General features: G+C 40.0%; 1 protein-coding gene across 1 annotated transcript in view; it reads right to left on the bottom strand.

Annotated features, from left to right (window-relative positions):
* Window positions 1-16,627, bottom strand: part of TOP6BL (TOP6B like initiator of meiotic double strand breaks) — a 54,350-nt gene that overhangs the window by 9,909 nt on the left and 27,814 nt on the right. The window contains exons 6-12 of the mRNA XM_070427622.1: window positions 15,836-15,891; window positions 15,388-15,459; window positions 13,970-14,165; window positions 9,180-9,330; window positions 6,762-6,908; window positions 2,683-2,804; window positions 1,815-1,925 (exon numbers count right to left, since the gene is read on the bottom strand). Coding sequence (XP_070283723.1) covers window positions 1,815-1,925; window positions 2,683-2,804; window positions 6,762-6,908; window positions 9,180-9,330; window positions 13,970-14,165; window positions 15,388-15,459; window positions 15,836-15,891 — 855 coding nt within the window. The remainder of the gene's footprint in view (window positions 1-1,814; window positions 1,926-2,682; window positions 2,805-6,761; window positions 6,909-9,179; window positions 9,331-13,969; window positions 14,166-15,387; window positions 15,460-15,835; window positions 15,892-16,627) is intronic.

Here is a 16,627-nt window from a genome sequence, read left to right as displayed (position 1 = left end):
AAATGCACTAGATTATAAAAGTGTTACACTCTTTGACCTAGCATCTCTACTTGCAGAAATTTATTCTAGGAAATAATTCAAAAGAAGCAAGACAGCTACAGTTACAAACAATAACACATTATTTAAAAACAAAAAGCTTCAAGCTTTGGTCTCTTAATGTGGTTGTTTTTTCCTTGAAAAGGGGGCAGTATGAAGTAAGAAATTTGTTACCAAAAGTACACAGGATGAAGGAATTCAGAAAATAGAAGATATTATCTAAAGCACTATTTATACTGGCAAAAGGAATGTAAACAACGTAAATGTTTATCATTAGGGGAATGTTTTATTAAATTAGGTTAAACTGACATAGTGGAATACTAGGTAACAATACAAATTCTAAGACAGCTGAAACAGGGAAAAGTCAAGTTATATATGAATACAGAACACTATGGTTACAGCTATGTAATATATGAGATAATATGCCAAAATGTTAAATTAGAGTGATAAAGTTTATAAGTTATTATTTAAAATGTAATGTGTAGCCCAGACAGTGTGGCTCAGTGATGGAGTGCCGACCTATGAATCACAAGGTCATGGCTCAATTCCTGGTCAGGGCACATGCCTGGGTTGCAGGCTCAATCCCCAGTGAGGGGTGTGCAGGAGGCAGCTGATCAATGATTCTCTCTGATCATTGATGTTTTTATCTCTCCCTCTCTCTTCCTCTCTGAAATCAATAAACATATATTAAAATAAAATAAAATGTAATGTGTATAATCACTCTCTGAGGTACTATTAATTTTTCCAATTTATAGATGAAGCTCAGAGAAATTAAGTATAGGCCTAAATCCACATAGCTAGTAAGTAAATAAGCCAAGATTTGAACATAGGCCTCTGATTCCCAAACCTGTTATATACCATTCCATACTGCCAGATAAATATCATACTGATGGCTGCTCAGTTATTTTCAATGTATCCTGTCACCATGAGGTAATAGAACATTCTTCAACAAGGAATTGAGAATCACTGATCTAATCCTAGCTCTGCTCATAACTAGTTGTGTGACCTAAAGGAAGTAGAAATTTTAAATAACTTGTTTTCTCATTTATAAAATAGTATACACACCACAATCCATTCAACAAATATTTATCCTTTTTTTGGAACCCTCACCTGAGAATATTTTTCCCATTGATTTTTAGAGAGTGGAAAGAAGGGGGGAGAGGGAGAGAGGGCAACAGAGGGAGAGAGGGTGGGAGGGAGGGAGGGACGGAGGGAGGGAGGGAGAGAGAGAGAGAGAGAGAGAAACATTGATGTGAGAGAGACACATTGATTGGTTGCCTCCCTCATGCACCACGCCAGCCAGGGCTCCACAAATATTTCTTAAAACACTCACCACAGGTGGCTCTGTTGGTTGGAGCATCATCCCGAACACCAAAAGGTTGTGGGTTGGATTCCCGGTTAGGGCACATTCCTAAGTTGCAGGTTCTATCCCTGGTCAGGGCGTGTACAGGAGGCAACCAATTGATGTTTCTCTCTCACATTGAGATATCTCTCTCTCTCTCTCTCTCTTTCTCTCTCTCTCTCTCTCTCTCTCTCTCTCTCTCTCTCTTTCTCTCTCTCTCTCTCTCTCTCTCTCTCTCTCTCTCCCCTCCCTCTCCCTATCTCTTTGCCTCTCTCTCTCTCTCTCTCTCTCAGCACTTAACATAGGCCTGGTACTACATAGGATCACAATAGGATCTAATTCAATAACATTCCTAAAAGCACTGTACATATTATTAAGACAGGCACAATGTCATCAAAACCCTGGCACTTTAAAGCATCCCCAGTCTCCTACTAACTTGAAGAGCCTGAAGGCAGATCTTTCGGAAGCTGCAGCTGGTGCTGCCAGTCACAATACTCATGATGGAATTCACAGCCACAGAGAGAGAGGTCTGGAGTTTCTGATGAACCTAGGAAACAAAACAAGTAAGGGGAGACCACAATCTGCTGGTTCAGAGAATCCCAAAAGGATCAAAGATTTCAGCCAGAGCAAGATTTCACAATTCTTCCCCCTCCATCAACAATAGTTACTGAAACCATGACATGTAAAGGACACTTAGGATTGAAATAAGTAAAAAATGTTTTCTCATTTCACAGGGATGATTCATTGACACACACACATTCAGAAAAGATAAGCAATAAGACACTGGGTCATTAAATAGATACGCTTCCAATTTAAAAACAAAAAGCATTAAGCTTTGGTTTCTTAGTGTGGTTGTTTTGGCCATATAAAAGAAGAAATATGTTACCAAAAGTACACAGGATGAAGAAATTCAGAAAGTAAGGTAAGAGAAAGAGGTGTTATAAGGGCTAGGAAATGGGGGCAGATGTAAGATCCATGGAGCAGTAGCTCCAGAAGGATGTGTGGGGAAGGGAGATGTGGGTAAGGCAGGGGTGCATTATGAGTCACTTTTCTCTATTATTTCACCCCTATTTAGTAAAACTAACCTACTGGGGGGTAAAGCTAAGCAAGCTAGTTACACTGACCCATGTAAGTTCAAGCTTGAGTTCCTAGGCTAGATGCAGTGTACACGATCAGCTCAGGGGACAAAAGAGGAGAGGAAGAGGCATTAGGAAGGACAGGGTCTCAGGCCCTATCTACCATATATTCTAGCTATCATTTTCATGGAGAGAGTAGGAGAAAGAAAACTGTGAATTTCTCATTACCTTGGCAGCCTGGTGATGCTGTTCCAAGGCCTGGTCCACGGCAAACTGGATGGAATCTTGCACCGCGCTGTGGCTCTCTTGGAGGATGGTACTGAGATGAGCTGTGAGCAAAGTGTGAATTCCTAAAGGAAGGAAGAATGTTCGTAGCTCTGAGTGAGCATGACCACTTCAAAGCTGTTGCTCATGTGCTGGTTCACTCCTACCCACAAATAATTACTTTTTTAGACTACATACCCAACAAGGTACAAACTCACCCAATTCCCACTTACAAATGAAAGACAGCTCAGGAAAACTAAAGTGAACAATGACATTTGGGGGTGGGGGGCGTGCCCTGACAGGGAACCCAATCAGCAACTTTTCAGAGCACAGGATGATGCCCAACTAACTGAGCTACACCAGCCAGGGCTAACATTATTTTTGAAGAAACCAGTGTGGGGTCCTGTTTAAGTCCTATCAGAAACATCAATATATACCACATACTATAAACAACGATACTAGTGACTCCGAAAGAGAGAGAACGCCTCCTGTAGTGTCTAACCCTACTGCACTCCTCTCTGAGCAGCAGCGTCATGGTGAGCCAATTATTGCCAGTGTGTCGCCAATCCTTTCAGATGTGCTGTGGTACAGAAAAAGTTAAAACTCACAACACTACTCTAAAAACTGCCGGTAAAAGGTCTTTTTAAGTGGGAGACTATCTCTGATAAAGTAATCATAGGTACCACTGCTCGGCATCATTCAGAAAAGCTAAAATGTGAGAGAGTTGGGCGAAATATGTCATCAAACAATAGGCTAGCACTGATGATCCTGATGAAACAAAGGAAGACAAATTCCCCCTATAGGACACATGGAGAAAATGCTTCTTAATTAATCTTCCCTTTTTCAGTGTTTTTGTACTCTCCACTGGGTAGTCTGTTCAAATATTCAATAGTGAAACAGCTCATGGCTGGTTGGCTTTCTCAGGGTTGCATTAAGAATGCAAGGCAGCAGAACATTTTCTACCATGAGGCCATGTTGCTTTACTGAAAGGAAAAGTAATATGTGGTTTGCTCAAAAGGGGCCTGGAACTGGAATCAGGGGAACATAGATTCTAGAGTCATTTCCACTACCAACTAGTAGTGACAAATCACTTCACTTTTCTCACTTAAATACAGAAAATGGCTTTCTATCACCTGTTCTCACAGGTATTTTGTGCAGATAAACTGGGATAACGTAAATGAAATGTTTTAAAATGTACATTGTAATATTCAAAGGGAAAATACTGCTATTGCTATGATGATGTCATTTGAATTACTATTTTCTACAGTTTGATTCTAAGAATAGCCTCAAGAAATCAGCTAGAAACCTTTTAAAAGCAGATATTTAATTAAAAAGCTACAAGTTTCTTCCTAAAACTGTAGATACTAACAGATGCCTTTAACGTTGTGGCAAAATAACAAGTTAATCATAGAAAAGTTACCATGACAAGTGGGCAGAAGGCCAATTAAGTGGTTTTTTAAGACACTGGAAGCAGACTGTAGTTCTACACAATCTGTTTCCTAAAAGGAGCTCTAGAGAAAGCTTTCAAGGGTATACGAAAAAAAAGAGGGGGGAAAAAGAAAAATTATTATATCTATATCCATATATCTATACCTACTTACCCTCATAGTACATCTTCTTCAAAGGCTAGTCCTAAACTACCAGATGTGTAAGGAAATTTTAAAAGATACTCTTTTTATTAATGCAGCAATTCATTTTCATTTAATCCAGTACTGAATACAACTACCTGAGATGCTGCAGGCCTTTAAAGTCAAGCTAAACAGAGGTGGTTAAACTATCACAGTACTACAAGATTGATAGGTGACACTGGCTTCTGAGGAATATGAGTTCATAGATATGTTCAATAGATTCAGAGCATGGTATCAGATTTTATTTTATGTCGTCCTAAAGAAGATGGAATATGGTGTTCCTGTTAGCAGATCTAAATAAAAAAGCCAAAATATCACAGATTTTTGTTGTTGTTGTTAATATTCACCCAAGGATATTTTTTCCACTAATTTTTAGAGAGTGGAAGGGAGGGAGGAAAGGAGAGAAGGAGAGGGAGAGGGAGAGGGAGAAGGAGAGGGAGAGGGAGAGGGAGAGGGAGAGGGAGAGGGAGAGGGAGAGGGGGAGAGAGGGAGGGAGGGAGGGGGAGAGAGAGGGAGAGAGAGAGGGAGAGAGAGAGAGATGTGATTGATTGGTTGCCTCTTGTACATGCCCCAATCAGGGCCAGGGATTGAGATTGCAATAGAGGTACGTGCTCTTGACCCGATGCAGGCCAATACTCTAACCACTCAGAAAACCAGCTAGGGCCAAAATATCACAGATTTTGTCTTAAGAGGGTCTTTAGACTTGAAAGGGCCTTTGATATCACCTAGCCTAACAATCTTATGTTAAATAAAGGGTGGGGCAAATGTAGGATTACAGCTGTTCTTATGGAAAATAATATAATAATTAATAATACAAGAATAAACTGTGTTTCATATACTCTGAACTATAAACCTACTTTTGCCCTACCCTGTTTATGAAAAGGAGGATCAAGTGATTTATGTAACTTGCTTCCCAAAAATAATTGAGGAATTTCATTGCAGGACCAAAATTAAACTCAGGTCTCTTGATTGTACCCTGAAATCCTTTCCACAAGACTAAACTGCTCCTCTTATCAGCCTCTACCATGTGAGCACAGCCAGATAACAACCCCAGGCTTCTTCACCTTTGACTTCCCTGCTAGAAGCCTCTTTAGTTTAGGTCTCTTCTATGTTCCCATTCCAGGGCCTTGATGAATGGAATAGTGGGGCACCAAAGAACACCAGCTCCTCAAATAAAGAATTGCAAATCAGAGCCCAGGGAAGCAGTGCTTGTCTTCTAAAGAATATACACATGATGGGGAAAGATAGGAGTGGCATGGGTGGTAGGCAGCAGGAAGAATCCCACAGCTGACAATGGTTTGTTCATTACATAGCTGGTACCAGGCAACATGAGCTCTGCTGATCTGGGGTTGTTGGCTGTCTCATTTCTCCTATGACTCAGTGGGAGAAGGGCCACATCAATGCCCAAAGAACAGAATCCCAGGCAAAAGCATCAGCCCACAGAGAAAGAACAGAGAGACATACCAGGAACACAAAAGAAAGGTTATCAACCTTCCCCCAGAAGCTTATAAGCTCTACTTTTTGCTACTTCCTTCACAGTTTGGAAGGCACTGAGAAACACACTTACCTTCCAGGGGCTACTGGATTAAAATGTGTAAGCCAACTCCCACTCATACTCAGTGTTTTCAAACTTTACTATATTTAAGAATCACCTGAGAATCTTGTTAAAAATGCAAATTCTTGAATTGTACTAGATTTTTATATTATAGCAAAATAATGAGTTAATCCTTGGTACAGGAAGCTGACATTTTCAAATATTCCAGGTCACCCTGACCGGTTTGGCTCAGTGGATAGAGCGTCGGCCTGCGGACTGGGGGGGTCCCGGGTTTGATTCCCGTCAGGGGCATGTACCTTGGTTGCGGGCGCATCCCCAGTGGGGAGTGTGCAGGAGGCAGCTGAATCCATGTTTCTCTCTCATTGATGTTTCTAACTCTCTATCCCTCTCCCTTTCTCTCCGTAAAAAATCAATAAAATATATATTAAAAAAAAATATTCCAGGTGAATCTGATGCATGTTTTTCATTGACCACAAAACAGTGAAATCATTGCTTAACCTCTAACAGAGAGAACCTTTCTGAAAACAGGTTACCACCCATCTATGAGATAAGTACCCAAGGCTCCCCCTTGTATGCCTAAAGGACAATTTCTCCCTTTTCAGAGGTATATGTGGCAATCAGAAAGACAGAAACATCAATGTTGAGAGGGAATCATTGATTGGCTGCCTCCTGCATGCCCCAACTGGGAATTAAGCCTGCAATTCGGGCATGTGCCCTGACCAAGAATTGAACCTGGCCCTCCTGGTTCATGGGTTGATGCTCAATCACTGAGCCACATTGGCTGGGGTAAAGTCTCCTTTTCTTTATTCTCTTAACATGTAAGCACACCCATGCTGGCAGCCCAATTCTCTTATACCTACCCCAGAGTTCCATTTGCTGGACTGGACACTGACTGTGGAAATCCACAAAGAGAATGAGCAGCAGAGTTTGCCCCTGAAGGTCCATATTTTGAGACTGATCCCCCTCGCTGGATTCCACCTGATAACTCACATCTGGAAGCACCATATCTAGAGAACAAGGTATTGCACAGTATTCTAAGATAAATAAAGCCCTCAAAATGCTAACTGAATAAAGAACCTATACCTCAAAAAGAGAAAAATCTGAGATAAATCTAAATTTGAACACTGCCTTCTCCTCCTGAATTTATTTCTCTATCCACAGGATGGAAGCAAATAAAGTGATTCTCAGGAAGAACATCAAAACAACTAGGTGTGCAAGATACAAACCAAACAGCACTCCTTAGCACTTGCTGAGAAGCATTAAATAATAAATTCATGCATCCCTTATACAACTTTCTAAGGTAGGTATCACTAGTAAGCGGCAGAGGTGAGAGTCAAGCCTGAGTAATGATAACAGCTAACTTGTATGGAATGCTTACTATATGCCATGTACAATATTAAATTCTTTACATGTACTATCTCAACATTTAGACTTCACAACACTATGGCATAGGACCTATTCTTATGCCTTTTTACAGATAAGAGGAGAGGCATAGAGAGGTTAAATATGTTGCCCAACATGAGAGAGTAAGTGGTAGAACTGTTTTAAACTGACTCCAAAATCTGTGCTTATAATCAGAATACTACGCGAAATCCCAAGTAATCTGATGCCCTGTGGTCACTTTCTAGCACAGCCGTGGGCAAACTACGGCCCACAGGCCGGATCCGGCCTGTTTGAAATGAATAAAACTAAAAAAAAAAAAGACCGTACCCTTTTATGTAATGATGTTTACTTTGAATTTATATTAGTTCACACAAACACTCCATCCATGCTTTTGTTCCGGCCCTCCGGTCCAGTTTAAGAACCCATTGTGGCCCTCGAGTCAAAAAGTTTGCCCACACCTGTTCTAGCACCTTTATCCTTTAGAATACAATCAGGATAACCCTTAATTCCACCCAGATCCATATAGAAAAGTACCTCCATGGGATCCTGGTCTTTCCTTCAGAGTAAGGGGGGGGTGGGGTGGGGGGAGATGAGACAAGGGGCATTTTCTACATTATTCATCTCCAAAATTAAATGAGAAAGTTTAGGCATCACAAATTGACAAAAATAAAGGAAATCAATAAAACATGAAAATAAAAATGAAAGAGAAAAGAAGATATGGAGAGCCCTAGAGATTTTAAAATCCTAATAACATGACATCCTGTTGCCCTGGCCGGTTTGGCTCAGTGGATGGAGCGTCGGCCTGCGGACTGAAAGGTCCCAGGTTCGATTCCGGTCAAGGGCATGTACCTTGGTTGCAGGCACATCCCCAGTAGGAGGTGTGCAGGAGGCAGCTGATCGATGTTTCTCTCTCATCGATGTTTCTAACTCTCTATCCCTTTCCCTCTCCCTTCATCTCTGTAAAAAATCAATAAAATATATTTAAAAAAAAAAAAACATGACATCCTGTTAAGACCAAACATTGCTTCTTTACAAAACCTCTTACCTCCAGAGACCCTGTCTAAGGACACCCTCCTTTCAATCCAACCTCTGGAATAACTACTACTTAAGAAAAAATAGCCTTACCCCAAGGCTTACTTCCTTGATGAAGATTCCATCATTCCCCTGAGACACTGACCATCCCAGGAGGCTTCAACCTTCTCATGCCAGTCACAATACCTCTTCCCTAATGGTCGTCTTCCTCAGGATACAATTGACCAGATTACCTTCCAAATGTCAAAGGATTCTAGCTAACAACAGTCAAGCTCAAGACTGTAAACTTCCTAGACATCAACTCATGGTTGTATATACCTATTTCCCAGTTTTATTTGTTAGTCTAGGTTTTAAGCACCCAACTTTCAACATGACTTACCCAAAACTAGTATTGGTTAGGCTCTACGTGAATATTACCGCCAGGTTCCTAGCTTTATTACTATAAGGTTTATACTCCTGCCTTGTATTTATGTGGTGTTTTAATTTTTTTCTAAGTAATTATATGTGGGTTTTCTCATCTCATTAGGAAACATTTCTCTTCCACAAAGATGCAATTGCTCCCTTACTTTTATAAAACCCCAGAACTGACGGATTAAGGTACAACAGAAACCCTCTGAACAAGTCCCTAGAGGATGAAGGCCACTGGTTACTCCGGGAATAGAGGAGGCAAAAGAGGAAGTGAGAGAAGAACCAGCATCAATATGGAATGCAAAAACGGCTCAACTCTGATGGGGGCTTTGCCTCTTGACACCATTTGCGTCACTGCAGGTGGTCTTTCAAACTTACACCTGGTATTTGTTTCCTTGCATTTCTCTGATATTCTCCAGTTTTCTTGATTCCTGTGCAAAGAGAGGGAGATATACCTCTATCCAAATTGAGATCCAAACTGGGCACCACACACAAGTGGTACTTCTTCCAGTCAATGAAATAAGAGGTATCTTTGAAGACAGTAGTAATTGATTGTTCCTGGCTTGGCACTATCAGAGGCAGACCCGAAGGTCCATATAGAAATATGTATAGGTGCTAAAGAAAACTTCCAAATTTTAGTTTTTATGTGTATTCATTTGCATAAAACAAACATGTAACATTAACCTGGTTCACATTCCCAGAAATAAAGTAGTGTGCTAGGCAATTACATATTAAGCCTTTTATACATTGAAGATAAGTGTCAGGTATCAGAGATATTAGATAGATCCACTAGAATCCTCAGAAATTTATTCTGGGTTTAATGAGTATGAGCTACAGGTATAGTATTAGGACAATTAGTTATTAATTCATCCTACTCATTCAATCATAGATTTGAGTGATATGTCAGGTTAAACACCATACTAAGTTCTGGGGATACAAAGATGAATATCCAGACTTAATACCTATCTTCAAGTTATCATATTTATAGTATAAAAGAAACATGTAAAACCAGTAAACTGTAATACAATGTGATATACACAAAGGAATATTTTCCAACAAGTTTTTGAGTATATTCAGATTGATAAGGAAACTCCTCACCTTCTCTAATCCTATTCTCTAACTAAGACAAAGATGGACAGGACCCTGAAATGGTTTCCTTCCCACTCTCATCCTCTCTCCTACCCAGGGTTTCTCTATCTTAGCACTATTGACACTTTAAGCCAAATAATTCTTTGTTGTGTGCGGCGGGAGAAGGGCTGTATTGTGCATTGTAGAATGTTTAGCCGCACCCCTGGTCTTTACCCCTCCCTCCATTCATGACAATAAAAAATGTCTCCAGAGTCCAGCTGGCGTGGCTCAGTGATTGAGCATCAACCTAAGAAACAGGAGGTCACAGTTTGATTCCCAGTCAGAGCATATGCCCAGATTACAGGCTCAATCCCAAGTGTGGGGCATGTAGGAGGCAGCCAATCAATGATTCTCTCTCCCTCTTCCTTCCTCTGAAATCAATAAAAATACATATATTTTTTAAAAATGTCTCCAGACATTGCCAAATGTCATCTGAAGGCAAAATTATCCAGTTAAGAACCACTGCCGACCATTTTTTGTACCCTGAACCAAGGCTAATGAGGCCATAATGTATTTTTCCTTCATTTTTGTTTTCATCTTTTTAATAGGAACACAAGGTATTGAGTGTAAAGATTAAAATTCTTACCCAGTAAGCACTGGGGCATTATGGAAAGTCACAACAGAACAAAATTGGCAGTGCCCGTAAATGAAGTCTCCATCACAAATCCAAGAACATGAGCTAAGGCCAACACATTCACTGTTTAAAGCCAGGGAAGCTTTGAGATGCTGCCAACTCAGAATAAGAGTCGAGTATCTGGAGAAACCAAGATGGCGGCATAGGTAAACACCGGAGATTGCTGCCTCGCACAACCACTTCAAAAATACAACTAAAAGACGTAACTGACATCATCCAGAACCATAGGAAGGCTGGCTGAGTGGAATTTCTACAACTAGAAGGAAAGAGAAAAGCACACTGAGACTCAGAGGAGGTGCGGTGCTGAAGAAAAATACAAAGGTGCGGAGGTGCATGTGGAGAGGGCTGGCGGCTGAGGACACGATTGTCTTTTTCAGTTGGGAGGGAGTCTCAGGCTCTGAGCTCCAGTTCCGAGCGAGTCTCTGGGGACCCAGACTCATACTGGAGAAACGGGACTGTCTGGCATCGGTCGGAACTCGAGGGCAGCTTTCTCTCGGAGGCACTCTCGGCGATTGCCAGGACCTCTGAAGGCAGGACTGAGAGCAGCCATACTGCTCGCTCCGCCCACTCTGTTGATCCCCTGGGACCCGCCCTGCCCAAGCTGTGCACAGAGGCTTTTGTATATGAAAGGCCCAGCCCTTTGTAATCTGATAATAACTTAACAAACTGCAGCTGCCCCAAGGCCCCAGGGCAACTTGCATTGCTTTACAGCTGGTCTCTGCTGGGTAGCCTCAGGCAGAGGCTAGATTAGCACCTCCTTAGATCCAAGAGCCAGTGTACCCAGGGGTCAGAGTGGGACTATCCAATTACAACTCCTCAGATCTATAAGGGACACACTCAGGGGGCAGACTCAGTGAGCACCAAAGCCCCACTGAAGCAATTCTTGCCCCATAAGGGTGTCTTCAGCACAGAAGTTCTCCCACCACAGACACAGATGATTCTCACAGCCAATTGGCCTGGAGGTCAAATCCTCCCAGTGTTAACTACAACAATCAAGGCTTAACTACAAGAAGACTGTGCACAAAGCCCACAAGGGGGTGCACCAAGAGTGTCTACCTCAGGTAATTGGGACACTTAGCACAGAAAGCTACTCTATTGACACAGCGAAGCATAAAAAATGCTGAGACAAAGAAACAGGACACAAATGACAGAAATGGAGGAAAGCAAACTACTGGATATAGAGTTCAAAACCACACTTTTTAGGTTTTTCAAGAATTCTCTAGAAACCGCCAATAAATGTAGTGAGATCCTCAAGAAATCTAGTGAGACCCTCGATGTTGTGATAAAGGACCAACTAGAAATTAAGCATACACTGACTGAAATAAGGAATATTATACAGACTCCCAACAGCAGACCAGAGGATCGCAAGAATCAAGTCAAAGATTTGAAATACGAAGAAGCAAAAAACACCCAACCAGAAAAACAAAAAGAAAAAAAAATCCAAAAATATGAAGATAGTGTAAGGAGCCTCTGGGACAGCTTCAAGCGTACCAACATCCGAATTATAGGGGTGCCAGAAGAAGAGAGAGAGCAAGATATTGAAAACCTATTTGAAGAAATAATGACAGAAAACTTCCCCTACCTGGTGAAAGAAATAGACTTCCAAGTCCAGGAAGCGCATAGAACCCCAAACAAAAGGAATCCAAAGAGGACCACACCAAGACACATCATAATTAAAATGCCAAGAGCAAAAGACAAAGAGAGAATCTTAAAAGCAGCAAGAGAAAAACAGTCAGTTACCAACAAGGGAGTACCCATATGACTGTCAGCTGATTTCTCAACAGAAACTTTGCAGGCCAGAAGGGAGTGGCAAGAAATATTCAAAGTGATGAATGCCAAGAACCTACAACCAAGATTACTTTATCCAGCAAAGCTATCATTCAGAAGTGAAGGTCAGATAAAGAGCTTCACAGATAAGAAAAAGCTAAAGGAGTTCATCACCACCAAACCAGTATTATATGAGGAAGAAGAGGAAGAAGAAAAAAAAGGTAAAGATACAAATTATGAACAATGAATACACATCTATCAACAAGTGAATCTAAAAATCAAGTGAATAAATAATCTGATGAACAGTATGAACTGGTGATTATAATAGAATCAGGTACATAGAAAGGGAATGGACTGACTATTCTTGGGGGGGGAAAGGGGTGTGGGGGGGTGTGGGAAGAGATTGGACAATAATCGTGCACCTATGGATGAGGACAGTGGGTGGGGAGTGAGGGCGGAGGGTGGGGTGGGAACTGGGTGGAGGGGAGTTATGGGGGGAAAAAAGAGGAACCAATGTAATAATCTGAACAATAAAGATTTAATTTAAAAAAAAAAAGAATCAAGTATCTGGCTGGCCAGCTCAGTGGTTAAGTGTTGACTTATGAACCAGGAGGTCAAGGTACAATTCCTGGTCAGGGCACATGCCCAGTTGCGGGTTCAATACCTGAGGCATGTAGGAGGCAGCTAATCAATGATTATCTCTCATCATTGGTGTTTCTAACTCTTCCTCTCCCTTCCTCTCTGAAATCATTAAAAATATGTTTAAACATTTTTTAAAAAGAGTGGAGTATCTGAAGAGTCAAAATATGTGACTGTCTTTTCATTGGGTTAACCATTTACACTTAATAAGAATACTGCTATGGTTAGGTTTAAATCTACATTTTGTTATCTATTTTCCATTTGTTCCTAGTATTCTTTTTCCTCTTTTCTATTCTTTGGATTCTATTTTGGATTGGACATATTTCATAGTTCCATTTATTCCCTTTTTTTGCTTATTAGTTCTAACTGTTGTATCAACTTAGAGATTGTTTTAGGCTTTATAATATACAACTTTAACTTATCATGTCTATCTTCAAGTGATAACAATTGACACACATACAGTGTGAGAATCTTTCAACAATATCCTTTCATTTCTCTGCCCCTAATCTCCATATTCCAACAATAAATTGATCACGTCATTATGTTGATTCCTTCCAGTAATAAGTCTCTCAGTCTCTCCTTTCCATACTCATCACATTTTTAATTCAGGCATTCGATCCCTCTTGTCCAGTTTACTTACTTACTTAACTTACTTACTTAGTGATTACAGACTTCTCTCTCCCATCTATCCTGTATAATGCTGCTAGAAACTCCTAAACATTCAATGGTTTCCCACTATACAGAGAACAAAGTTCACAATCTGTACTGTAGCATTCAATATCCACCATATTCAACCCCAAATGACTTTTCCAGCCTCATCTCTTCCCCTTGCACCATTCATTCCATGCTTCAGGCATATGGGATGATATGAAAAGAGTGTGGCACATGTGGCACATTTTATAGTTTTCAGTTTCTTGGAAAAACTTTCAAGCTTGGCTTTCATACTGGATTTTTGTTTTTACACAAATCATACTGGCTTTTACACTCAGAGTTTATATGCTAAAGAATTTTCTAAAATTTGGGCATAACAATTCATTTTCAAAGACAATTATATGAATTCTGTTATCAAAAGGATATGGAAACTGAAGAAATCCTGTTCATCAGCTGGTTGGAAGAGACCTTTGGGTAGGGACACACAGCAGCAGCTGGAGTCAGTATCAGCTCTCCCAACAAGTCCACGCCAGCCACGTCATTGGGGATGAAAAGCATTACTGGATGTCCTAGTACAGGATGGATTCTGCTGCAGAGTAATTGAGTTGTACCAAATTTTGGTCTACTGTCAAAAAACAAGGAAGACAAATTTAGCTTTTTTCCTCAAGAAATTATTTTTAAAGGTATTCAAAATTCCTTTTATAATCTCTAGCATATGCATAACCATATAACCCGCCATATCAATAACTTGCGTCCCACTCAGGGAAGCACAAGCAATAGACAGAGCAGACAAATCGGCATTTCAGGAATGGTATCATGGCTCCTGCTTTCGCTGCCACTAGTGGCAGTTTTATATTCTCAAAAAATGAATTTCATCCACTAATTACTCTATGGTTCTAAGCAGAAGTTTCCAAGATCATTCAGAGATCAGCAAGGCAGAAGTGGGAATGAGGGGGTTCCTTAATCACAAATAACCTAAAACTGGTATCCCTATTCTCAGATGACTGCTCCCACACATGCTTCCCCTGACGAGGTCTGAAGTTACTGTTAGATAGCAATAATAAGAAAAAATTAGGACACCTTTCTCTCCTAGAAAGAATCTAGTGAAATTTAATATTTGGTTACTTTCCAACAGTTCTTTTCTAAACACAAAAGAGTACTGAACCTTTTTCTCTCTCTAAACTAATCAAATTGCCCAGAGAAATGTGTCTACAAGCATCGTCTCTTTCAATAAAGCTACGATAACAAGATGTCTACCTGTAATGAATGTATGATACTTTAAGATTACTAAAGAAAGATATGGAGTGCGGGTGTTGTTTTCTGCACATATTAAAGAATAAAAAAATATTCTAATGGAGGTGTTCTGTCTATTCCATATTATATACCACCTCCTCCATGATTTGCAGTCTGAAGAACGTGGAGATAGGGAGAGAGATTTCCAAACCTAGGCAAAATGCTGATGCACAAACAATAATACACAAAGAATTTCTTTGTAGTCATTGTATCTATCTAGCCAAGAGTTCAAGAACCTTTTAAATTCAGCCCTCTCTTCTCATGTGTAAATGGGGTTGGAATTAGCAGGGTATGTTTTGTTTCATTTACAGGAGAAAATAAGGCATGGAGAGGAGAAAGAACATGTCCTCAGGTCAATCAGAATATATTCAAGGAGCCAGGAATAACAGTTTTCAATATAATTAGCTTAAAAGTTTTACTTTATTTTTCTTATAGAGACTCTGACATCTGGCACTAAGAAATGACAAGTGAGACCATTTTTAATTTCTGCCACATTTATATTCATAATAGGAGAGTAAAACAGGGAGAGGAACAATGCTTTCCCCCTTCACCTCATATAATGCTGATAGTTTACGACAAGAGCAATTCCATTCGACAGGTTCAAAGTAGGTTCATTCTCTGCCCTGCAAAGCAATAAAAAGCTAAGCCATATCTCAAAAATTCTAATACCAATTTCTGCCTGGTACAAATTTTGGTAATATGACTACTACCACCCCCAGAGATTACTGGAATTCAGTAACCAATTAACCAAGGGAAAATGGCTATTTTTAAATTCATTCACTCTAGTAAAAGGGAAAGACATAAAAGGTTTAGGTGAATGTATTTACTTATTTTAAAAACTAATATAGAATAATAAAATATGGGGGTCTCAGAATATTAGTTTCAAAGTGAACTTGGCTCAATAAATCAAACTGTGAACCTATTGGAAATAGGACAATAATGACTGAGAAAAGCTCTAGAGCTATGGCATAAACTTAAGCCATGGATTTAAGGACTTACTCAAAGATTTCCGTGGAGAGGATACCATTCACCTTTACACTGAAATTAAATCTAATCTGCAAAATAAATGGTGTGTGAGATTTAACATAAACCAGGATAGAGATTTAAAACTTCCATACCTAAAGGAGATATTTTTTATATCACCTTTTTTCACTTACACCATCCCTAAACATAATTAACACTTGTCTGTGTTCAAAATCTGTCTCTTAAATATATTGCATCTTAACACTACAATTCCAAGCAGTCACAAATTACCAGGAAATCCTACCGTTTTGTCTTCTGTTCCCCTAATGTATCTTTTCTTCCCTTTCTTAAAGGAACTATCAATTTTCTCCCTATTCTTTCCATTGTTATCATACAAGAAACATTCCACACTTATTTTCTTTGCTTTTTCTTCCCCTGCCCCATCTGACTTTTTTGTCTGCCCTCCAACTTATTTCACTGTCTATTTCCTACCTTCAACCTACATTTTTCTTTCTATATAACATAATGGGTAATAAGGGACTCCAGAGCCAGACTGTACTCAAATCCTGGCTCTGTAAGTTATTTAACCTCTGTACCATAGTTTCTACAGCTATAAAATGGGGATGATGATAAAACCTAATTCATGAGGAATGTTGCAAGGGTTGAATGAGTACATGCATGGAGAACACTTAGGATAGTGACTGGCAAGAAATAGCACTGAATCCTGCTGATAACAAAAAAAGTAAGAAGCCAACAAGAGGGAAAAAAGGGGAAGTAATATAGCATACTTAATTGTGTGCATCTTTATAAACACATCTAACTGCAGAT

This window comes from Myotis yumanensis, unplaced genomic scaffold (assembly GCF_028538775.1).
Source record: "Myotis yumanensis isolate MYYU_CA2020_CCGP unplaced genomic scaffold, mMyoYum1.0.hap1 SCAF_10, whole genome shotgun sequence".
Taxonomy (NCBI): domain Eukaryota; kingdom Metazoa; phylum Chordata; class Mammalia; order Chiroptera; family Vespertilionidae; genus Myotis; species Myotis yumanensis.
This window is presented reverse-complemented; position numbering and strand designations above follow the sequence as displayed.